Here is a 25,610-nt window from a genome sequence, read left to right as displayed (position 1 = left end):
ACTTCTCATAATGTGCCCTGTAGAGCACTAATCTTCAGAGAAACGTCCCCTGAAAAAAGACTTTTGGCCATGTAACGTTGGGAAACATCCCTGAATAATTTTCTCCTGTAAATTCACGCTATGGATACACATTTCAGACTTTGAAAAGTCATGAGTAAAGAAATTGTATAACTTTTTGATTGATTGTTTCCTAAACTGATTTGGCCACAGAATCCACATTTTATGCAAACCATAGAGACTGACCTCACTAGAATGCTATCCTTTAAGCCTCTGGGGGTGAAAACAACCTTCCCTTCAGAAGCTTGTTGTTTCTGAAGGGAAAACCAAATTCACACAATTAAAGGGTTTAAGGTAGATGGGCTGCATTTCTGAATTTACAAATCCTGTTATGGTGAAGATCAACTGTATTTAGCATATGACAGCTGGAGGCAATGTTTTGTACTCTTTAGAATAAGATAACATGAAGATAATTGTTTCTGAAAATAGGAGACTCTCACTGCCATATAATAGACAAGACATAAAGTGCTATTTAATGATGTTCATAGACTTATTTCAGGAAAGGGGCAAGTTAACTAAAAATATTTTATTTGAGGATGAACTAACTCTGGCTTATGGAATATAAACCATGAAGAAAGGGGTGATGGAGTGCGGTGGTGATTCACACATGAAATTTAAGGTTTTGGCCAGGCGTGGTGGCTCACGCCTGTAATCCCAGCACCCTGGGAGGCCAAGGTGGGCAGATCACGAGATCAGGAGATCGAGACCATCCTGGCTAGCACGGTGAAACCCCGTCTCTACTAAAAATTCAAAAATAGCCGGGCGTGGGTGGTCGTGGGCGCCTGTATGTAGTCCCAGCTACTTGGGTGGTGGAGGCAGGAGAATGGTGTGAACCCGGGAGGCGGAGCTTGCAGTGAGCCAAGATTGGGCCACTGCACTCCAGCCTGGGTGACAGAGCAAGACTCTGTCTCAAAAAAAAAAAAAAAAAGAAATTTAAGTTTTTATGCTTTGATGCCGAATGTGTGAATCGTGGCTAGCGTTTAAGATAGTAGCAGTAAGAAAATTTTCTCAGACTTGGGCTTTTGTTTTTCAGGCCCTGAAGCAGAGACCACGATTTGTAGCTTTAAAGAAACAACCTGCATATTTAGGAGGGGAGAATCTGGAACTTCGAGATTATCAGCTAGAAGGTCTAAACTGGCTTGCTCATTCCTGGTGCAAGTAGGTAGAAAAATATGAGTGCAATTTTCCTGACTGTTTCTGGCTTCTTTATTGTTAGATGTCAAGAATTTTTCTTTCTTTTTTCACACCCTTGTATCTCAACCAAGAAATCTTTATACTGCATATTACAGAAATAAAAGATGATTGAGAGAAATCCTTCCTGAGAGTTTTTATATATGTGTAATACCATTTTATTCTGATCTAAAGAATACTTTGTTATTTCATTATTTGGTGGGTAATTTGTCATAGCCAGAAACCTATATCATCATATGTTACTCATGAGTGTAAATAGCAAGTTAAGTCACCCAAATCTTTAATGTGGAAGGAGTTACTCAGAAGAAAGAAGAAAATGTCTTTTTCACATGTATTTTCTTTCTAGGCCAGGGAAGCCTTTAAATTCATTTCCTACAGTAGTGCAGTAGAGAATGTGATTCCCCTCCCTTCACTCCACTCCCTACCTATATAGGCTGTAGGATTATCCTGTTCAGAGGAAGATTGATCCTGTGAAAGTATCCTTTTTATAATAAGACCACATTAATCTTGGGGGGAGGGTGAAAAAAAAGATGAGACAATGATAGCACTGGAAGTTTAAAGGTACTTTTGGGAAGTACTTATAAATTTCCTTCACCGATTTCAAGTAGTTCCTAATTACTAAGTGCTAGGTGTTAGAAACAAATGCTTGTCCCTTGGTACTGAAAAAAAGAACTAGTGCTCAAGGAGTTTTCTCAGCAAGGCAATTTTACTTTCTGCAGAAAGGGTGCTTCTTGGAAGCCTAATTGTCATGAGAGCACACCAAACAAAGAAAAGCAGAGGTTTTTATCCCTGACTTATTGGGTCCTTACTGCTGTGTCCTGTCTCCATTGGCTGGAGCTGGACTGCACAATCTAGACTGTTTCCGATTGGCTAAAAACTTAAAACTTTCCTAAATAGATAAACGCGCAATGGAAAACAAAGGAAGGGGGTTGTTTACGGGAAACTAGGAGAATAATAACATTTCCAAATAAGGAAGGGGCGCGGGCTGTAAGCCGGGAAATGCCTGGGCATGTTCGGACATGTCTGAGTGGGTTATAGTCCAGAACAAATAACCTGTTTAAAGTACAAGGACATAGAATATACTTATTCCCTTCCTATATTTAACAGCCACATAGGGCTTAACAAAGAGTTATTAGCAAAAAGCAAGGGAGCTTGAAGGAAGTTAATTTCTAAAAGAAACTATTATTTCTAACACTTATTATTTATTCTTTAACAAAAAGGGAAACTTTGAAGAGGAACTTTTTACTTTTCACATAGGGATCCATTAGTCCTTGAGAATTTAACAGTGAACCAATATAGATGTATTTTGCCATCCTTACAGAACATGCGGTGTAAGAAGTACCTTTAATGCCTACCTACACACTTCTTTCTCGAAGTACCCAATTAAGTGCAAACTCTTAATGTCTTTAGTGTTTTATAGTAAAGCAAAAAAATCCTTATTTAGAATTAGAAGTACAGGCCTATGCAACATGGCAAAACCCCATCTTTACCAAAAAATACAAAAATTAGCTGGACATGGTGGCACACTTATGTAGTCTCAGCTACTTGGGGGCCGAAGTGGGAGGATTGCTTGAGCCCAGGAGGCCAAGGTTGCAGTGAACCATTTTCGCACCGTTGCACTCCAGCCTGCCAGCCTGGGTGACAAAGCGAGACTTTACCTTAAAAAAAAAAAAAAAAGGACAGCTTACAAAATATTTTTTCCCCTCAATGCTGAAAGGAAGGTTTCTAGTCATAGAGATGCATTTACAGTGACTTTTTCCCAAGTGAACCATCTCCTACTTTTTATCTGATAAAATCTAATACAATATTTAATACTCAGTTATGAAAATTAGGTGTCTTGAGAAGATTGTTTGAGAATGTGGGTTTGATATAATGATTCTGAATTGCTTAAAAATGATTTTTGCTTTTAGAGGATAGTGGGACCTAATTCATCTAAATGACAGTTATAAAGTTAGATGAACTTTAATTGCGATCTAATCCTCTCATATTATAGTTGAGGGCTCTTAGGAGCAAAGGTGCCATGTACCCATCCAGAGTTGCGTGGTGTTTTGTGTACAGTCCTTGGCCAGCATTTTTTAAACTTTTTATTTTTTAGTTTTTTTGAGACTGAGTTTTGCTCTGTTGCCCAGGCTGGAGCGCAGTGGCATGATCTTGGCTCACTGCAACCTCCGATTCCCAGGTTCACGCAATTCGCCTGCCTCAGGCTCTTGAGTAGCTGGGATTACAGGCACGCACCACCATGCCTGGCTAATTTTTGTATTTTTAGTAGAGATGGGGTTTCACCATGTCGGCCAAGCTGGTCTTGAACTCCTGACCTCAAGTGATCTGCCCGCCTTGGCCTCCTGAAGTGCTGGGATTACAGCCATGAGCCACCGTGCCTGGCCAGCATTTTTTTACTTTAAACCAAAGGAATAAAAATGAATTGAAAAGGGCTCAAGCACCTGTTAAGCCCTGGTCACAGGAATGTTACGTTACATAATGTGCTATTTTGGTCTGGTTCCAGAAAAACAGGTGAATCAATTCAAACCTGCTGTAGTCTGTATAGGTAGACAATGGCATTTTATAGGGGCAGGAAATATTGGAGAAACTTAACTGTGCTTCCTCCTCAATAGTATTGAAAAGTGAGGGAAATGAGAAGGAAATTATTCAAAGGAATATACCACATCTAAACTGTATAGGAAATTAGGTGTACCTGAGATGAATAGGGGTATGGCTTCATCATTCTCCCTTCCCCAAGTGTGATCTTCTTTGTTTCTGTATTTTACCCTTCAAACTAGCTATTTTGCACAACACAGAAGGTATTTTTAGAAATTATGTCTTTTTGGTGAATTAAATGTCTTGTTTTTCGAATCAGTTAGGTTGCCTTTAACTCGTAAATTACTTTTAGTTCTTTCTGATTTGCTGATTAAGCATGTATTATATATACGTGCAAACTTTCAGTGTCCTTATTTTCAAGAACCTTTTTATAATGTTTGCAATCTGACGTCTTACATGTAATCCTAATTTCCTGCCAAATGACTGTGTTCTGTTTCCCAAATATATCTTCCTAACTCTGACTGTGTCTTCAATTTTAAATTTTTTGCTTAGATATTCTTTTTCCATTAATATCCTGTTGAAATCTAGCCCATTTTATAGAGTAGTGTTTCTCAAACTGTGTTTTAAGGTAGTGGTTCCCAACCTTTTTGGCACTAGGGACCAGTTTCATGGAAGACAATTTTTCCACAGGCTGGGGAGGAGGGAGGGGGATGGTTTCGGGATGATTCAAGCACATTACATTTATTGTGCACTTCATTTCTATTATTATTGCATTATACTATATAATGTAGAATCAGTGGGAGCCCTGAGTTTGTTTTCCTGCAACTGGACGGTCCCATCTGTGAGTGATGGGAGACAGTGACAGATCACCAGGCATTAGATTCTCATAAGGAGTGTGCAACGTAGATCCCTCACATGTGTAGTTCATAGTGGGGTTCATGCTCCTATGAGAATCTAATGCCATTGCTGATCTGACAGGAGGCGGAGCTCAGGCACTAATGCCAGCAATGGGGAGCGGCTGAAAATACAGATGAAGCTTCCCTCTTCACTCACCCGCTGCTCACTTTCTGCTGTGCGGCTGGGTTCCCGAGTGGGGAATCCTGGTCTGGTCTAAGGAATACCTGAGTCAGAATCTCCAAAGGTGTTTGTCAGCCCTTTTCCATATATTATTTAGTAGATCTAGGGTGGGGTCCACAAGTATGATCTGTAGCCTACTCCTGCTTTAGACCAATGTGTATTTAAAAGAAGCCCCATGCACCTATACATGTAGGTCTAGGAAATAGTGTCTGTGGCATTAAACAACCCAGTGGCCTGCAGTGGAATGGGGTGGGCCAGCCATAGGGTTCACCAGCAGTGCTGATAGCTTTCTCTATTAATGGAGTCTAAGGTTACATGCTTGTCTTCACTTTTTACAAAGCCTGTCTTCTCTGTGATAAAAGATAGCCTATGGAAGGTGATGTGAAAAGCCTAAAGGTAAAGAGTCTGACAAGGCTGTCATAGTAATCCAAGTCTAGATAGGTCACTTGTTACTCTGCTTTTTATGGTTTCTACTTTCTTCCTTATGTCGAAAGCTGAAGTAATTGCAGATGAGAAGAAATACATTTGAGGCTTATGAATGACACCTTGCTCGGCTGTTATTGTGAAGCATTGGTGTCATTGCTATTTATGCACATTCTGTGTTTTGGTGAACTAATGATTTTTTTGTTTTTATTTATTTTTTCTTTCTGCAGAAATAATAGTGTAATCCTTGCTGATGAAATGGGCCTAGGAAAGACCATCCAGACCATATCATTCCTCTCCTACCTGTTCCACCAACACCAGCTGTATGGCCCCTTTCTTATAGTCGTCCCTTTATCCACCCTCACCTCATGGCAGAGAGAGTTTGAAATCTGGGCACCAGAGATTAACGTAGTGGTTTACATAGGTGACCTGATGAGCAGAAATACGGTGTGTAAACAAAAAGAGCTGGGATAGAATCTGTGTTATAAATGTAATTTGGAAATTGACTTAAAGCCTTTAGTAGATCATTAGTAAAATTTTTGGTTATTATTCTGATACTGTGCTATGTTCTCAATATTAGGAGGTTTATCGGTCACAAAAGTGCAACTCAGATGTTCTTTAACAAATATGCTTACTAGTTAAAAAGCAACAGCAGTATGTGCGTGGGAATCTCTTTTAGCTGGGTTGCAATATTAAATTTTTCTTCTCTCTGCCCTTTTTACTTCTAAGACTGCTTTATATGAGATAATATGGAGTTAATACTTTGTGTAATATTAATATTAGTTTTGCTATCTCAATAGACATATTACTGAAAATCATTCTTCGAATTTGTTTCTTAATTTCTTAAACAGTGAGGTTGCATAACTTATAAAAAAGGAATAAAAGTAAAGGAAAACAAGCTATTTTAGGGCTATAGAAATAAGAATTATCCTAACCTGTTACCAAACTTTATTTGGGCATCATGAATTTAGAACACAGTGACTTAAGTTTATCTTTGTTTAGCAGATCTTTTCTTTATAGTAACTTTTTTTTAAGGCACCTACTGTGTGCTAGATGTTGCGCTGGGTGCTTTATGTATAATACCTGTAATCTTCATGATAGTCTCCAAAGTTGATGGCATTCTTTCCTACTACTGTTGAAGAATTGACTCAGAGAGTCTTAACACGTGACCCTAGCAAGCAAGAATGTGGCAGAGCTTGGATTTGGACACAGGTGTATCTATCTAGTCCAGAGCTTTGCTCTTATATAAACTATTTCTGGGAAATTGCTTGTAATAAGAGCAAGCCATCAGCAGTGTTTAAACATTTGAGTTGCGTGTTGTAATCATATATTTTCATGCAAATTCAAATTTATTTTTAGTAAATACTCATTAAAATTGTGTAACTTAAACACTGGCTGATTTCATTGGCCTAATTTTGAGTTTCTAAGAGTACAGTTTTAGCTTTGTTAAATCATTTGTTAACCATTAAAGAAGAAAAAAGAGACATTTATGGGTTTACAAGTAAATAGCTTAAAGCACTACATTCCAAAAATGATTGCAGACAAAGAAAATGAACTCTAAAAAATTGTAGTCAGAGAAATTTTCTTTGCTATCTCCAGTTCTTCTTTTCTTTGTTCTTTTTACCCCTACTTGGTGGCGATCACCTGCAGGCACTTACTGTCTCGTTCTCCAGTTCCTAACTTGATAGCCAAACTGCAAGAGCTTTGTCATGAGTCTTCGTGCTTGCTGAGTGTCCAGTTATACTTCAGTATGAATGTGCTCATCTTTGTGTTCTTTTACATTGACATTATCATGCGTATTGCATTATATTTTCATCTTATAATCCTCCCTTTTTGTTGGGGGACATATCTCTTTGGTCTATGGTTGATGAAATTCCAAAGGTTGGAATTTGTTTTACTTGTTAATATATGTATTTTCCTATTCAAAAAGTAAATAAATTGCATTTTTAAAAGAAATTTTTTTTTCTTTTTTTTCTTTTTTTTTTTTTTTGAGACGGAGTCTCGCTCTGTCGCCCAGGCTGGAGTGTAGTGGCACAGTCTCGGCTCACTGCAAGCTCCGCCTCCCAGGTTCACGCCATTCTCCTGCCTCAGCCTCTCCAAGTAGCTGGGACTACAGGCGCCCGCCACCACGCCCGGCTAATTTTTTGTATTTTTAGTAGAGACGGGGTTTCATCGTGGTCTCGATCTCCTGACCTCGTGATCCGCCCGCCTCAGCCTCCCAAAGTGCTGGGATTACAAGCGTGAGCCACCACGCCCGGCCTTTAAAAGAAATTTCTAAGGATCTGGGAGATCCCTTGTTGAGTTCAAATCGCCAGGGTTCAGTAGCTATTGAAGTGCATTTTCTTCATTAGATGTGTTTCTGGGGGCCAGTTTCTTCTGATTCTGGCAATAAAGCTTTTGCTGTTCAGTGGTCAGTGTTTTTAATTCTAACTCTTACTGCTTTATAGTTTGGTTGCTTAGGTCATTTTAGAATGTGAGATATTCATTGAATTCTAATCAGATTTATTTTTTATTTGGCATGTTTCTATTACATCGATCACAACACTTATGTGATATAGAAAGGTAGAAGTAGAAATTATGTCTTAATTATGTTTTTTTCTTTTAGATAAGGGAATATGAATGGATTCATTCCCAAACCAAAAGATTGAAGTTCAACGCACTTATAACAACATATGAGATCCTCTTGAAAGATAAGGTGTGTAATTAGTATCTAAAAGGCTAAATCTTTTCCAGTGCGACTTGTCCAGATGATAGGGTCTGTTACTTTTCTGTGGAGCATGTTAAAAATAAATACATGAAAGTTAAAAATAAAAAAACAAATGGTAGGGTCTGTACCTCCTACTTGCCATGTTACTTTTCTTCTCTTATTTCAAAAAGCAAGCAAATGAACAACCAGAAAAATTACTTTACAAAGGATATTAAGGTTATAAATAGAAAACAGAACCCTATAGATGAGGGGACCTTAGGTCACCAAGTCCAATTGAATTAAACAGAATGAAAGGGTATTGAATAGGTCAGTAACTTACCTGAGATTATTGTCAGTCATTGGATGCCATCTCAGGTATTTGCCTTGAATGTCATCTTAGGCATTTCCTATTGTATCATTGTTAAGGCATTTCTCCAGAAAAGATGATGTGAATGGTCTTTGTGAGGAGGACAAAAATAAGAAGCTCTTTAAATACCGCCTTTCTGCTAAAGAAATATATGTGGTAGGTAGATCCCATTGGTATTAAGTGCAAACAAGTTGAGTTTGGTGGCTCTTGGTGTTTGTGTGCTTCAGGGTTGGGGTATAGAATAGGCAAGAGAAGGACCATAATTAAGGGGAGAATACAGAATCATGTGGTTTTTTATTTTATTTTTGCCCAGCATAGCAATTTTTGTGTTCTTGCTGTGGGGCATGCAGTAATAACTGGTATAGAGGCCCACCTATACCTTTTAGATGATGATACTCTCTTTTGAATAGCTACCAATCTGGCAACTAACAGAATAAACAGAAGAGTCCTGATATATATTGTCAGTGAAGAATAAATGTGTCTATTTATACCTTTGTAATGGTATTTATACAGAGATAATTAACACTTGAAAGCATTTTTGGGTTCCCTTCTGACCTGGTGGCTCGTTCTGTTTTGTTTTTACTTTAGACTGTGCTGGGCAGTATTAACTGGGCCTTTCTGGGAGTGGATGAAGCCCATCGGTTGAAGAATGATGACTCTTTATTGTATAAAACTCTGATTGATTTCAAGTCCAACCATAGGCTCCTGATTACGGGGACCCCTCTTCAGAATTCCCTCAAAGAGCTCTGGTCCTTGCTGCACTTTATTATGCCGGAGAAGTAAGCTCCTTCCTGTGTATTTCAAAAGATGCTAGAATGTCTGAAATGCCAATGCTTTTTAACTTTCTTAGTAGACCTTAGGGAAAACAGATGGCATGGTTTGGGGAAAGCAAAGCATCAAATGGAGGCAGGGATGGCAGTAATAAAATGTTTCATAATCAATGAAAGAAGCCACAGAAATTAGCCTGTTAAGGTGGAAAGCAGTATCGTCTGCTGAAAGGCTGAATTAGTTAATGCACTTGGGAAATAATTGTTAAATAGATAACAGCAGACCTTTTCACTGTTGGTATAAGATAATCAATATAAGTAAAATGAAATATACAAGGTACACAAGCACTGAAAAGTATGTTACACTCAAATATCTGATAGCCGAAACATCAACTTTACATCTTATTCACATATTACTAAAGAACTGTGGAATGTGTTTATTGAAAAGATTTTTAAGGGAGAGATGATATGCACATTTCATAAAACTTAAAATTATCCAATGGTATTCAGTGATACTTAGAATAACATCTATATTCATTAATTTGGAGGACCCCACTCAGTCTGGCCCCTTGATAATAGTCTGATTCCTCTCATCCACTTTCTCCATCACTCATTATGCTTCATCCATTCGGCCATCTTCCTGTCCCTTAAACATGCCAAGCCATTACTATTCCTTCTTGACTAGAATTATATTTCTTCTTATCTTCACATGGCCAACCACCTTAATGCTTCAGCTCATCTTATATGACCACCTCCTTTCAGAAATCTTTGCAGACTGCCTAACCTAAAGTAGCCCTTTAGACATCTTATCCCTAACCTGTTTAAGTTTCTATATAGCATCTCTTTTTGAATTTATGTTCTCATTCATCTCATGTCATTAAATTATGTATGAAAATCGCAGGGATTTTGTTTGCTTGATTCATTGCTGGTTCACATTGCCTAGAATAGCACCTGGTGCACAGTAAACAATTCAGTTAATAGTTGTTCAATTGATAGGTATACGCTCTACAATCTTTTTTTTTTTAATTCAGGATTAAATTTTATTTTTTACTTTTATTTTTATTTTTTAAATTTTAAATTTAAATTTGTTTAGTAAATTTATAGTTTGCAACCATCATCATCGTCCAGTTTTAGAACATTTTCTTCATCCCAAAAAGTTCCCCTTGCTTGTTTGCAGTTAACCTCTGCTTCCACATATAGCCTTACGCAACCAATAATCAGCTTTTGTCTCTAGAGATTTACCTTTTCTAGAAGTTTTATAGAGGTGGAATCCTAATATGTAGGCTTTTGTTTCCGGCTTCCTTCACTTAGCATATTTTTTTGAGATTCCTTCATGTCAGAGTCTGTCAGTAGGTGTTCTGTTTTATTGGGTAATAATATTTCATTGCATCCAGTTACCAGTTGATGGACATTTGGATTGCTTTGTTTTGGGGTTATTATATCTTTGTGTGGACATATGTTTTTCTTTCTCTTGCTTAGTGACTTAGGAATAGAGTTGCTGGATTGTTTGGAAAGTTTATATTTAACATTTTAGAAACTACCACTCTGCTTTCTAAAGTGACTACCATTGTGCAGTCCTACCAAAAATGTTTGAAGGTTCTAGTTTCCCTGTGTCATCACCAGGACTTGGTGCCTTGTCAGTCTTTTTGATTCTAGCCATTCAGGCGAATGAGTGTCATTGTGGTTTTGACTTGCATTTCCCTAATGACTAATGATGTTGAACGTCTTTTCATGTGTTCATTAGCCATTGGTATGTCTTTGGTGAAATTTCTATTCAAGTGTTTTGGCATTTAACTCAGGCCTCGTGTTCCGTCATTGGAACTCTCAGCATGTGGGAATTATTTATATCCTACTGCTCAAGGTCATTGCCAAGATCTGATTGCAAAAATTCAAAAAATTGCAACCTCCATCATAAATGGGTTAAAAAAATGGGATTGTTTGTCTTATGATGAGTTGGAGAGGTTTTTTATTTCTTTAAAAAAATTCTTAAGTACAAGTGCTTTATCAGTACAGTCCCCAACTTTCTATAGTTCGATGTGAAATGTTTTGACTTTTCAGTGGTATGAAAGCAATACACTTTCAATAGAAAGTATATTTTGAATAAACACAACCATTCTGTTTTTCATTTTCAGTGTAATATTCAATAAATTACATGAGATATTCAACTCTTTATTATAAAATTGGCTTTGTGTTAGGTGATTTTGCTCAATAGTCTAATGATAAGTGTTCTGAACACATTTAGGGTAGGCTAAGCTGTGATGTTTGGTAGGTTAAGTGTATTAAATGCATTTTTTTTTTTTTTTTTGAGACGGAGTCTTGCTCTGTCGCCCAGGCTGGAGTGCAGTGGCGCCATCTTGGCTCACTGCAAGCTCCGCCTCCCGGGTTCACACCATTCTCCTGCCTCAGCCTCTCCGAGTAGCTGGGACTACAGGCGCCCGCCACCACGCCCGGCTAATTTTTTTTGTGTTTTTAGTAGAGACGGGGTTTCACCGTGGTCTCGATCTCCTGACCTCGTGATCCGCCCGCCTCGGCCTCCCAAAGTGCTGGGATTACAAGTGTGAGCCACCGCGCCCGGTCCCTATTAAATACATTTTTGATTTAACAATATTTTCAACTTACGATGCGTTTTTCAGGACATGACCCTGTTGTAAGTTGAGGAGCATCTGTATATAATTTGAACATATTTTATCCCAATCTGTGGCTTCTTTTCACTTTTTAAATGTCGTCTTTCAAAGAGAAAAAGTTACTGATTTTGATGAAGTATAATTTATGGATTTCTTTGTATGGATTGTGCTTTAGATATATCTGAGACAGATTTGCCTAACCTATGGAAACGAAGACTTGCTTCTTTATTTCCTTCTAGAAGTTCTAACTTATATATTAGGTCAGAGTTACATTTTGTTTATAGTGTGAAGTGTGAGTGCCTTAGTTCATTTTTTTGCAGTAGAATTTGGGAAATTGTTCTAGTATCGCTTGTTGAAAAGAATATCTGTTCTCCATTGAATTGCCTTGACACCTTTGTTGAAACTCAGTTGACACCGTAAATGTCATGCTTTGTTTCTGGACTGTCAGTTCTGTTTTATTAATACATATTTCTGTCCTTCTGCTAATGTCACACTGTCTTGATTAATGTAGCTTTCAACTGCTTTTTTATTTTTTATTTTTATTTTTGAGACGGAGCCTTGCTCTGTCACCCAGGCTGGAAGTGAAGTGGCACAATCTCAGCTCACTACAACGTCTGCTTCCCGGGCTCAAGCGATTCTCCTGCCTCAGCCTCCCCAGTAGCTGGGATTACGGGCACGCACCATCATGCTCAACTAATTTTTTGTATTTTAGTAGAAATGGGGTTTTGCCATGTTGGCCAGGCTGGTCTCGAACTCCTGACCTCAAGTGATCCACCGTCCTTGGCCTCCCAAAGTACTGGTATTATAGGCATGAGCCACTGCACCCGGCCTAGACTGCTTTTTAAAAATGGAGAAATACAAGTTCCATTTTCTTCTTTTTCAAAATTGTTTTGGTTATTCTAGAGTTCTTGGTACTTCCATATACATTTTAGGATCAGGTTGTTAATATCTGCAAGAAAAATATGGAATTTTGATAGAAATTGTGTGGAATCATATATCAATTAAAGCAAAATTATTAATATTGAGTCTTCTAATCCATAATCATGGAAAGTTTTCTCCATTTATTTAGATTTTCTATAATTTTTCTCAGTGTTTAGTGGTTTTTAGTTTAGAAATCTTATACATTTAAAATATTATTTTAATTCTAACTATTTTGAGTGGAATTTTTAAAAATATAACCTATTATAGAACTACAGTTGGGTTTTGTATATTGATCTTACATCCTGCAAACTTGATAAACTTACTGTTTCTACTGTGTGTGTGTGTATGTATGTGTATATTGTTCTGTATTTCTTAGTATTTTTCTATAGACAGGATTATGTTTTCTGTACCTAAAGGTTTCTTTTTCAAAGTGGATGTTTTTTATTTCTTCTTCTTGCCTTATTGTATTGGCAGGAACCTCCATCTTAACTAGAATTGGCGGGAGCAGGATGTTGGCTATAGATTTTTTTTGTAGATAACCTTTATTGGGTTGAGGAGGTTTTCTTCTCTTCCTAGTTTGTGAGGTTTTAATAAAGAATGGATATTAAGTTTTGTCAAATGCTTTTTTTCTGTGTCTGTTGAGATGACCATGTGGTTTTGTCCTTTAACAATATAGTATATTACATTAATTGCTTTTTAGACATTAGGCCAACTTTTTTTTTTCTAGCATAAATCTGACTTGTTAACAGTGTTTAATACTTTCTATGCGTTGCCAGATTCAGTTGGCTAATATTTTGTTAAAGATTTTTGCATCTATTTGGTGCTTTTTTTTTTTTTTTTGAGACAGAGTTTCTGTCTGTTGCTCAGGCTAGAGTGCAATGGCACGATCTCGGCTCACTGCAACCTCCACCTCCCAGGTTCAAGCAGTTCTCATGCCTCAGCCTTCCAGGTAGCTGGGATTACAAGCATGCACCACCATGCCCGGCTGGTGGGGTTTTGCCATGTCAGCCAGGTTGGTCTCAAACTCCTGGCCTTAAGTGATCTGCATCTGCCTGTCTCCGCCGCCTAAAGTGCTGGGATTACAGGCGTGAGCAACTGTGCCTGGCCGCATCTGTGTTTTTGATTTTAATTAGGATTTTAGTCTACAGCTTTTTGTTTTGTTTTGCTGTTTACGTTGCTTTGGTTTTGGGATCATAAAATGAATTGGAGAGTTTTTCCCTTCTGTTTTCTGAAGGAGTTTGTGTAAGTTTAGTGTTATTTCTTCTTTAAATATTTACTAGAATTCACCACTGTAGCCATGTCAACCTTCACTTTGTGGGAAAATTTTTAATGACTAACCTGGTTTCCAGTTACAGGTTCACTTAAGTTTTCTGTTTCTTCTTGACTTAGTTTTGTTAATTTATGTCTTTCTAGGAGTTAGTCTATCTCATCTAACTTGTCCTAATTTGTTGGCATAAAGTTACAGTATGCTCTCAGCCTTTTAATTTTAGTTTTCTTTTTTAAGAGACATGGTCTTTCTCTGTCACCCAGGCTGAGTGCAGTGGTATGATCATAGTTGACTGTAACCTCAAACTCCTGGGCTCAAGGGATCCTCCCACTTCTGCCTCCTGAGTAGCTGGGACTATAGGTGTGCACCACAATGCCCAGCTAATTTTTAAAATTTATTTTTTGTTATTTGTAGAGATGGGATCTTGCTGAGTTGTCCAGGCTGGTCTCCAACGTCTGGGCTCAAGTGATCCTCCTGCCTCTGTTTCCTAAAATGCTGAGATAATAGGCATGAACCACTGTGCCTGGTAGATTCTTTTAAGAATCAATAGTGATTAAAGTTAATTTTTTTGATTATGGTAATTTGTATCTTAGCTCTTTTTCTTGGTCAGTTCTAGCTAAGGGCTTAACAATTTTGATGCTCTCAAAGAACCAACTTTTGACATCATTGGTTTCTTCCTCTGTTTTTTCTTTTTTTTTTTTTTTTTGAGACGAAGTTTTGCATTTGTTGCCCAGGCTGGAGTGCAGGGTGCGATCTCAGCTCACTGCAACCTCCACCTTCTAGTTTCAAGCGATTCTCCCGCCTCAGCCTCCTGAGTAGCTGGGATTACAGGCACCTGCCACTACACTTGGCTAATTTTTGTATTTTTAGTAGAGACGAGGTTTCACCAAGTTGGCCAGGCTGGTCTTGAACTCCTGACCTTGTGGTTTGCCTGCCTTGGCCTCCCAAAGTGCTAGGATTGCAGGTGTGGGCCCCCGTGCCCGGCCCCTCTGTTTTTCTATTTATTTCCACTCTCAAAGGTTTCCGTCCTTTGCTTGCTTTTCATTTAATTTTCTCTTTTTCTCTTAAGATACAGTTTAGATTATTGATGTAAAACTTTTTTCTTTTCTAGTTGTTTAAAGGTATGTTTACTTCTATGTACTGCTTTAGCTGCATCCCATAAGTATTGATAATTTTGTGTTTTTGTTTTCATTTGATTTCATCTATTTTCTAAATTCTCTGTGATTTATTCTTTGAAGCTTGGGTTTTTCAGAAGGATGGTGTTTAATATCCATATATTTAGGGATTTTCCAAATGTCTTATACTTCAGTTTTATCTTAGAGAACATGCTTTACATGAATTTATTATGCCTTATTAAATAGTCATAGTATGCTTTCTTTCCTGGAGACTGTCCCGTAAGTGCTTGTAAAGAATAATCTGTATTCTGCCTTTGTTTGACTGGTGTTTTGTAAATATCCGTTCAGTGTGGTGTTAATGGTGTTGTTCAAGACTTTTATATCTTTTCTAACTGCCAGTTTAGTTGTACTTTGAATTATTGAGAATGAAATATTTTAATTTTTAACCGTAGTTGAGTTTTTGTCTTCTAGTCATTTTTTGCTTCATGTATTTTGGGGTTGTTCTGTTAGGTATGTATCCATTCATAACTTTTGTATGTTCCTGAGGTATTGACCTTTTTCTGGTCAATACCAGAATGCCCCATTTGACCTCTAATGATATTTATTGTTTTGTAAATCCATTTTGTGTGATTTTATTATAGCTCCTCAGCTCTCTTCTGATTCCTGTTTGCATGATATATTGTTTTCCATCATTTGAACTGGTTACCATTTGCATGGTATACTGTTTTCCATCATTTTACTTTCAACTTAACTTCTTTCTGTAAGTCTAAAATATGTCTTATAGACAACCTGTACTTGGATGTACCTTTTTTATCCAGGCAAATAATCCTTGCCTTTTGATTGGAATATTTAGTTCATTCACATTTAACAGAATTAATAATATGGTTGGATTTATTTCTACTATTTTACTATTTGTTTTCCATATGTCTTACATCTTTTTTGTTCCACTTTCTCCTTTATTGCCTTCTTCTGTTTCAGCAAGTATTTTTCAGTGTGTCATTTTAATTCCTGTTAATTTTTTGCTATTAAAAAGTTTTTAATTGATTGCTCTAGGGATTATTGTATGCATCAGTCTTCTTCAGGTTAGTACTGACTCAGTTCTGGTAAAATAGGGCAACGTTGCCCGACTGTAGCTCCATTTTCACTCCTTATGTTATAAATCCAAGAATACAAGGATATAATTATTGCTTTCCACAGGTTTGTCTTTTAAGGACATATAGAAAAGAGAAAAATATATATATATTATCTTTCATATTTATCCATATATTTGATCATTTTCAGTGATCTTCATTTCTTCCTGTGTATTCAGGTCGCTGTTGGGTATTGCTTTCTTTTAGTCTGAAGGGCTTCCTTTATTTACATATTGCAAATAAGAATATGCTGGCTTAGATAATTAAAAGGTGTCCCGTATCACATAGTCAGTACGTAGATAGACCAAGATCAATAGCAAATCTTCTGTGACCAAGGCCAGTGTCCTTTGAACTTCAAGTTCTAAGAGAAAAAAATACATCCTTCCTAAAACCATTGAGAGTAAGATCACCCTACATAGTAAGAGTTATGAGACACAGTGGGAACACCTGTGCTTGTTTTTATAGAAAAAGAATTGTGGTATGTAGTTTCTACCAGTGAATACTTAGCCATGATTTGCTTTTGTGTACCTAGCTGCTGAAGTGGATGGTAGGGATTTTTGCTCCTAAGTGGTCATAATTAGCTTTTTCCTGCCATTAATCAGCTGTGGCATTCCACTCAGCATGGGCTATGTTTGGAAAAATGTCATATATCCTTCTTTCGTAATTGGAGAGAGGAACTTTCAATTACTTTATCATTCAGGGAGTCTCTTTCCAAAATTTTCCTTTGGCCAGTTGAATCAATTGTGGAATGATAGGTTAGAGTTAGAGATGCAAGATTTTTTCTGTGAAAGAGTTATTTTTTTCTTTGAAAATTTTGTGTTTAAAGCATTGTCATTTTCAAATAAAGTTTCAAAATTGTTGTTCACAAAGATGTGTATATAAAAAGGAAACCAATTAGTTAAGGAGTTCAGATTTGCCCTTATTTCTGCCTGAGCTTGCTGTATGGGTAACTATAGTCTTGGGAAGTATTTTGCCTCATCCTCAGCAGAAGTTCCTGAGGTACCTTAGGACTCTACACAGCTTTTGAAGAAAGGATCCACTGAAGAAAAACTATTGTAAAGGAGAGAATTAGGTTTAGTCAAATAGCTTTTGAACTTCCCCACTCAAATGTTACAGGCTATTGTTTCAAAATCCAAGTTAGTCCTCTGTTTAACCAACTGAAATTCTGTTTCCTTAGTATAGAGTCTCAGTGCCTTTCCTGCAGGGTGGCTCTGACAGGGAGTACACAATGACTAACCATATTGTGAATACTTATCAATCAATAGCTTCATTTTGTACGTACTGTTTGCAAAGCATGGAACTTCGTATTAAAGGTAGAAAAAGATACAACAAGATTGAAAAATTCGGCTTATAAAGACCATCATGTGCAAATATATACTTCAGATTTACCCCAGAAAACAAGTCAGTTTGATAGCATGTATTTCAGAGATTACGTTTTTTAGTGTTGGGATGATTTTTAAAATTTCTATTTCTGTCGTCTAGGGCAATCTCTTAATTTTTTTTGCACTTTTCCTTTTACGTATTTACTGTGTGACTTTTAGCATACCATTTTAACTGCTTTGGTTTAATTTCCTTTGTTGGTCCTTACTAAAGTAACCTATTTTTCTAAAATTCCGTGTTCTGCAGTTATAAAGATCAGAATTTTTTCTAGTTCTGTGAGAGACAAATATTAAATACAGAAGTTGATAGCAGGGATTTATCTAAAATATGAATCCTTAGATGTAACATGGTGTCTTTATACATCACCACTATGACCTTATACCTTTTCTATAATATTATAAATTAATAATATATTTTAATTATAAAATTATATGTTATATTTAATATATGTATTTTATATTATAAATTAATAATTGTTTTCAGGGCAGCAGACTTTTTCTAAAGAATCTGATAGTAGGCTGGGCGTGGTGGCTCACGCTTGTAATCCCAGCACTTTGGGAGGCTGAGGCGGGCAGATCATGAGGTCAGGAAATCGAGACCATCCTGGCTAACATGGTGAAACCCCGTCTCTACTAAAAATACAAAAAATTAGCCGGGTGTGATGGCGGGCGCCTGTAGTTCCAGCTGCTCGGGAGGCTGAGGCAGGAGAATGGCGTCAACCCGGGAGGCGGAGCTTGCAGTGAGCCGAGATTGCACCACTGCACTCTAGCCTGGGCGACAGAGCCGAGACTCTTTCTCAAAAAACAAACAAACACAAACAAAAAACTCAGAATCTGATGGTAAATATTTTTGGTTCACAGCCCACACAGTCATTGTTAGCCACTCATCTCTGCTGTTTAGAGGAAAAGCAGCCATAGAGAATTCATAAACAAATAAATGATACTTATATCTCTTCAGTGTGTGTAGATCAAGAACTAGTGTCTTATATTAACTCCCTTAATATAATAAAAGTACAGTAGGCAGGTGAAAATATTTGTTGCCTAAAACGTAGAGGAAGTAAATCTTGGAAATAAACTTTTAATTTTTTAGATTAGTAAAGTTTTAATTTATTATAACGTGTTAGGTAAATTAGCTTATTGAAATTGTCTCTCAGGTATTCAGAAAATAGCCTGATATAGTGATATTTCTACTTCTACTGATTTCCAGTCACTTCACACATTTAGGGTGTGAGGTATCATCTCCATTATTGAGATAGTTCAGCTTTCTTTCTTTTTTTTTTTTTGAGACAGAGTCTCACTGTCACGCAGGCTGGAGTGCAATGGCATGATTTTGGCTCACTGCAGCCTTCGTCTTCTGGGTTCCAGTGATTCTCCTGCCTCAGCCTCCAGAGTAGCTGGGATTACAGGCACTCGCCACCATGCCCAGCTAATTTTTGTATTTTTAGTAGAGATGGGGTTTCACCATGTTGGCCAGGCTGGTCTCGAACTCCTGACTTCAGGTGATCCGCCCGCCTCAGCCTCCCAAAGTGCTGGGATTACAGGTATGAGCTACTGCGCCCGGCCAGAGATAGTTCAGTTTTCATTGTGCATTTTAATTATTAGTTTTAATTCCTCACCTATTCTATGTTCTTGGAGTATTTGCTTAATAGCATAGCAGTGTGAGAAAATACAGTTTACCTTAGGTTTGTCAAGCTGTAGGCTTTAATGACAACTTTAGATGTCTACCCCAAAAGATCATATAATCTGCTTCCCTGTAGATGATTGTTTCAGCCCATACCAGGTGTTACTAAGGCGATGGCACCTGTAATCCCAGCTACTTGAGAGGCTGAGGCAGGAGAATCACTTGAGCCTGGGAGGTGGAGGTTGCAGTGAGCCGAGATTGCGCCACTGCATTCCAGCCTGGGCGACGGAGAGAGACTCTGTCTCAAAAAAAAAAAAAAAAAGAAATGACTATTTGTGAGTTCAGAAACGACGGTGACTCTCTTGAGGCTGTTGTGTCCATTGGCAGTACTGGCACCGGCTATCTCTGACCTTCCATCTTACCAGAGGGCATGTGCTTTGAGTAGTTACTGAGTAGTTCTAGATGATGTTGGTTACATGATAGACTGAAATATTTTATTAACTCTGAATTCAATCTGAGAATTGGAAACGTGCTATTATCCAGTGTAGACTGATGGAGTTGATTTCGTTTTGCTTTTCCCCTTTTTGTTTTCCCTTCTATTTAAGAGCTCTAGTGATTGATAATTTTGTCTTTCCTTATGGGAAAGATTCATTTTTTTACAGTTTTTTTTCCTATTCTTCTTTTCCTCAATGTGGCTAAATAACACTATACTGTTTCTTTCCTAGGTTTGAATTTTGGGAAGATTTTGAAGAAGACCATGGGAAAGGGAGAGAGAATGGCTACCAGAGTCTTCATAAGGTGCTAGAGCCTTTCCTTCTCCGGAGAGTCAAAAAAGATGTGGAGAAATCCCTTCCTGCTAAAGTGGAACAGATTCTCAGGGTGGAGATGTCAGCCCTTCAGAAACAGTATTACAAGTAAGTTCTTGTTTGGGTTAGGCCTAAAGGGTTAGAGATCAGTACCATGAAACTATTAAATAGGAGATATATATATATATATATATATTTTTTTTTTTTTGGAGACAGAGTCTCACGATTCTCCTGCCTCAGCCTACTGAGTAGCTGGGATTACAGGGATGCACCACCACGCCCAGCTAATTTTTTTTGTATTTTTAGTAGAGATGGGGTTTCTCCATGTTGGTCAGGCTGGTATTGAACTCCCGACCTCAGGTGATCCACCCACCTCGGCCTCCCAACGTTTTGTTGTTATTAAGCAAAATTTCAATACTGTTGTTATGTCTAAAATTTTTTAATAATTCCTTAACAGTTTTGTAATATCTAGTGTTTACCTTTTCCTGGTTGTCATATACATGTATGTATATCTCCGTTTGTGCATGTGCCATTTTGCTTGTTTTGGGATCGATGTAAGCTCCATGCATTTTGCTTGTTTTGGGATCTATGTAAGCTCCATGCATTTTGATTGGTTGGTATGTCTCTTAAGTATATTTTAATCAATTTATTTTTCCTTGCCTTATAAATTTTTTGAGTCAGGAAACTGAATTTATGTTTTGTAGACTTTTCTCACAGTCTGGATTTTGCTGATTCTAGCTCCATGGCATTCTTTAATATTTTCAGCCAGGTGTGGTGGCTCACGCCTATAATCCCAGCACTTTGGGAGGCTGAGGCAGGAGGATCGCTTGAGCCCAGTAGTTTGAGACCAGCCTGGGCAGCACAGTGAGACCCCATCTCTATAAAAATAAAAAAAATTTTTAAAAACCACTTTTCCTCTGAACTGTGTTTTCTGTATACTCATAAGTAAGTGTAAAGGCTTGATTAGACTCAGATTCAGTGTGACTTTAGAGGCAGAGGAATATTGTTTCACAGGATAAATGTCCTTTTTTGTGATGTTAGTGACTAATGAGGAGCGTTGCCTAGACCTGTTAATTCATTAGAGAGTACAAAAGGGTGATATTCAAATTTTATCACTCACTTGTTTATTAGGTGGAATACTTCTATAAAAAGAAACTTTCCCATGTCAGCTGAGGAACAGTTCATATAGGAAAGGCAGAATAAGATTCTTTTTTACTTTCGCCATTTTGAAAGGAAAAGATCTACTTTTCTTCAAAGGTTTTGACCAATGAGATTTACTTTGATATAATTATGAACTCATCAACTACACGTATTTATGTTTAATTCTGTCGGAGTTAATATCCATATTCATGCTCTAACAGTCCCATTTTTAGCTAGTGGGAACTTATTCAAGTTGGTTGTTGGAGTCCTTTTGACATAACCGTAACAGTAGGTTGATAGTTTCTTTGCTATCTGGAATGATAAAGTGTTCCACATCCATCTTGCACATTTCCTGCCCCAGAAGTAGAGTCAGCCATATATCCAAGAAGTTCTACATACTCCTTTACTAGGAAATGGTATTTGTTTGTTTCTGTTTTTCCTCTGAAAATAGTTTAATACTATAAAATGTAAAAGGGGAAATAGTGTTACCTTAGTAACAACATGAATGTGTCAGTTGGTCAGTGCTATTTTGGGTGTTGATTGATCGTATGATTTTTCTGGCTACTCTAGATACTTCCAGTTTGCTTAAGCTGATTTAGTTGAATTTTTGTCACATGCAGTTTAAGAGTCCTGGCTAATATTCTGTTGCCTTTAGGCTGCACAACATGCAGGATTGAGGAAAGCACTAGAGAGCCAAAGAAAGTGAGCAGAGTTACTTCAGGGCCACCAGCATTCCCCGCAATCCCTGTCCACAGGCATAGGCCCTTCTGCACTTCCCACTGTAGAGCAGCACCCATCCCCACCAAACCTCACTTCTGGGTGTGACTTCATAGACTGTCGGGTTCCGCAGTGCCCTGGAGTCCAAGGCTGTTGAGTCTGAAGGATCCTCAGAAGACTGGCCTCTCTCTGATGGTTTATGGACTATGGCAAAGATGAGGAAATGGTATTGGGAGACCACATACTGGGCACTAGGGATGCTCTTTGCAAATGCAACAAACATGGACAGAATCGGGAAATTTGTTTTTAATGGTAAAAATACGTGATGAACAGTACCACAGAGATTTTATTTGATCTTACTGATCTTATGCCATGCTAAAAATCTCACTTCCCAACCACACCAAGCGAATTCATTCTATACATACAACAAAGCTAATACTACCACCAACAATAAGAATAGTAAAAACAGGTTAAGATTTTCTTTTTTTTTTTTTTTGAGATGGAGTCTCACTCTGTCACCCAGGCTGGAGTGCAGTGGCACGATCTCAGCTCACTGCAACAGGATTTTCTTTTTACAGGTTTTGTTTTTACTTATTTATTTTTTTGCTTTTTAAGGTTATATACCATAAGAAGTGGAAGAGTTTTAAAGTACTCGAGGTAGTTTTTCTTCTGTGTCTTTAGGCCACTAATGGATACATAGATTTATTTCATTTTAGTTTTGATTTTTAGGGATTGCTTTAATTTTGTTTTTAAATTATAATATTTGTAGATTTCCAAAGGCAAACCTACAAAGCCCGGTATGTTCAAAGAAATGTAGCTTCCGTCCCTCTTCCCTCCATTCTAGTCCATCTTTCCCCATAGGTAATTATTATTATTTTTTGAGATGGAGTTTCGCTCTTGTTGCCCAGGCTGGAGTGTGAGATCTCAGCTCACCTCAACCTCCGCCTCCCAGGTTCAAGCGATTCTCCTGCCTCAGCCTCTCGAATAGCTGGGATTACAGGCATGCACCAGTACGCCCAGCTAATTTTGTATTTTTAGTAGAGATGGGGTTTCATCATGTTGGTCAGGCTGGTCTCGAACTCCCAACCTCAGGTGATCTGCCCCCTTCGGCCTCCCAAAGTGCTGGGATTAACAGGTGTGAGCCACCGCACCTGGCCCATAATTATTATTATTTTTTAACATTTTAATGCTTATCCTTTCTTTAACTTTTAATTATTAAATAAAAGCAAATGCATTTTAACTTTGAATATCCTCCTTTCTCTTAGGTAAGTGGTAGCATACCGTATACACTTTTCTCTGCCTTCCTTTTTTCCTTAATGATGCGTGCTGAAGAGCACCCCATAGTAGCTTATAGAGATAGGCCTTTACGGTGCATAGTATTCCATTGAGGATATATAGTATGGTTTATTCAACCAGTTTCCTTGTGGTAGGTATTTAGATTGTTTTACCTACTTTTATAAATAGTTCTGCAGTGAAGATAGATTCCTAAAGTGTGATTTCTAAGAGAAGCATGAAGAAATTGCACCACTCAGGAAAAAATGTACTCTTAATATTTTGGAGTTTGTGGTTAAGGAATATACATCGGTATACATGAATATATTTGTATTTCTCCTCCAAATTTGGGTAGAAAACATACTGATAAATTATTTTGTCAGATAAAATACTTTTTTACAATGTTAAAATGGGTATATAGCCTCTATTTTATGGTATGTTTTAATTTATTTAACCTCATAATGTTAGCTTATTTCTGATTTTTATATTTCAGTGAAGAGTGCTTCAGTGACAGTCATTTTCCATTCACATATGCACACACAGGTTGAGTCTCTTATCAAAAATGCTTGGGGACCAGAAGTATTTCAGATTTTGGGATATTTGCTTTATATTTACAAGTTAAGCATTCCAAATCTGGAAATCAGAACTCTAAAATGCTCTAATGAGAATTTCCTTTGAGCGTCATACTGGCACTCAGAAAGTTTTGAGTGCCATTTTGGAACATTTTAGATTTTCACATTTAGGATTCTCAGCCTTTGTGTACACACACACACTTAAATATGTGTAAAGTATGTGTGTGTAAATATGTAAAATGTATGTGTGTGTGTGTCTATATATATGTAAAGCATATGTGTGTGTTGTGTACATGTAGAGAGAGTTGTTTTCTTCTAATATTCCTGTGTTCAGTGAGGTTGAAATATCCAGCAGAATCTTAAACATTCCTAATTCTGACTGGAGATGTGAAAGATTATGATTAGACGGCAGGAGATACAAAAGGAAATATTCTTCTTTGCTTCTTAAACTTTTTTAGGCCTCTTTTTTTCCCACAATACTACTACTTTCTGTTATACTCTTCTAGTACCTGCAACTTTCTGTTTTTTTGTATCTAGTAGTATCATTATCATTTTAATTTGCAGGTGGATTCTGACCAGGAATTACAAGGCTCTTGCCAAAGGAACAAGAGGCAGCACATCTGGTTTTCTTAATATTGTGATGGAACTGAAAAAATGTTGCAACCACTGCTATCTGATTAAACCCCCTGAAGAAAATGAAAGGGAAAATGGACAGGAGATTCTTCTGGTAGGTAGTTCCTCATAATTACTTTCTCAAAAAAACGCTTAGTTTCTCTAGGTGCTTTTCATCAGAATGCTCTTTTCCTCCTTGGTGACCTATCAAGGATCATCAAAGGAAGCTTTAAAAATGGGAGAAAAAAGGTAACTATGAATGATTTGGAAAGTATAGTATCACTTATAAATGTTTTTATGGGAAAAAGAACATTTTGGGAATTGCTGGTCAACCACGTTGCTAAGGGCTTCAGAAAGCTTTAAGATGATTTTTAAAATACGGATTTTTAGAGATTAGGGAAGATTAAAATTTGTGTTTCAACATAGTTATTGGAATGTCTTTTAAATTTTCAGTCCCTCATAAGGAGCAGTGGGAAGCTGATTTTATTAGACAAACTGTTGACAAGACTTCGAGAAAGGGGGAATCGAGTGCTTATCTTCTCTCAGATGGTGAGAATGTTGGATATCCTGGCTGAATACCTAACTATTAAACACTATCCTTTCCAGGTAAGGTGATTTCAGTAATTGCTGTGGAGGGAATCAATCTGTCTCCCGCCTCCCCTCCCTAACCTTCCTACACTGGGTTGTATGCTTTGCTTGTTAAAGTAGGAAGTAAGAGTTTCTTGTTTCAAAGAAGTTAAGGTTAAGATTCCAGGAGGGTCTTAATTTTTACTTTCATGCCTTCAGGCTACCATATGAAAGTGGTCATGAGGAGACCATTCTTTTTTTGAAGGTGGGTGGGGAGGATTAGAGAAAGTCAAACTGGGCAAGATAAAAAAAAAAAGGATGTCAGATGGCATCTTACTGCATGTGTATGGTGAAAGTAGAGAGGAAGTAAGTGTGAGCTCAATTCCAGAAGCCCAAATCCTAGAAGGAGAGGGCAGTATCAGACATTCACCCCAAAAGCTGACCCTAAAAGCTGACCCTGGCTGTGAGGCTGGGAACATAGCAGAACACTGGTACTTAAAACCTTGCTAGTCCCTGAAGTAAATGATGATGGCTTCCCCTTTTTTCTGTGGAGTTCTTTAACTGGAGTTATTATCTTCACACAGTTGTCTCCTACGGGGAAAAAATTTCTTCTGCATAATAACATTTTTCTAGGTGTATATAATCTAGTAGAAACTTATTCTCTGATCTATTTATAGACACATAGACATATATGCAATTTACCTTGTCTCTTGGCATATGTTTATAGTGCTTTGATTTTTTTTTTTTTTTTTTTTTTTTGACGG

At 37.5% G+C, this 25,610-nt stretch overlaps 1 protein-coding gene across 4 annotated transcripts in view; it reads left to right on the top strand.

Moving 5' to 3' along the window:
* Positions 1–25,610, top strand: part of LOC116463326 (chromodomain-helicase-DNA-binding protein 2) — a 146,675-nt gene that overhangs the window by 65,026 nt on the left and 56,039 nt on the right. For all 4 annotated transcript variants that reach the window (XM_058434586.1, XM_058434587.1, XM_058434585.1 and 1 more), the window contains 7 exons: positions 1,091–1,215; positions 5,514–5,730; positions 7,889–7,978; positions 8,925–9,115; positions 19,886–20,074; positions 24,232–24,394; positions 24,733–24,885. In XM_058434586.1, coding sequence (XP_058290569.1) covers positions 1,091–1,215; positions 5,514–5,730; positions 7,889–7,978; positions 8,925–9,115; positions 19,886–20,074; positions 24,232–24,394; positions 24,733–24,885 — 1,128 coding nt within the window. The remainder of the gene's footprint in view (positions 1–1,090; positions 1,216–5,513; positions 5,731–7,888; positions 7,979–8,924; positions 9,116–19,885; positions 20,075–24,231; positions 24,395–24,732; positions 24,886–25,610) is intronic.

The sequence above is a fragment of the Hylobates moloch genome, unplaced genomic scaffold (genome assembly GCF_009828535.3).
Source record: "Hylobates moloch isolate HMO894 unplaced genomic scaffold, HMol_V3 SCAFFOLD_33, whole genome shotgun sequence".
In the NCBI taxonomy this organism is placed as follows: domain Eukaryota; kingdom Metazoa; phylum Chordata; class Mammalia; order Primates; family Hylobatidae; genus Hylobates; species Hylobates moloch.
This window is presented reverse-complemented; position numbering and strand designations above follow the sequence as displayed.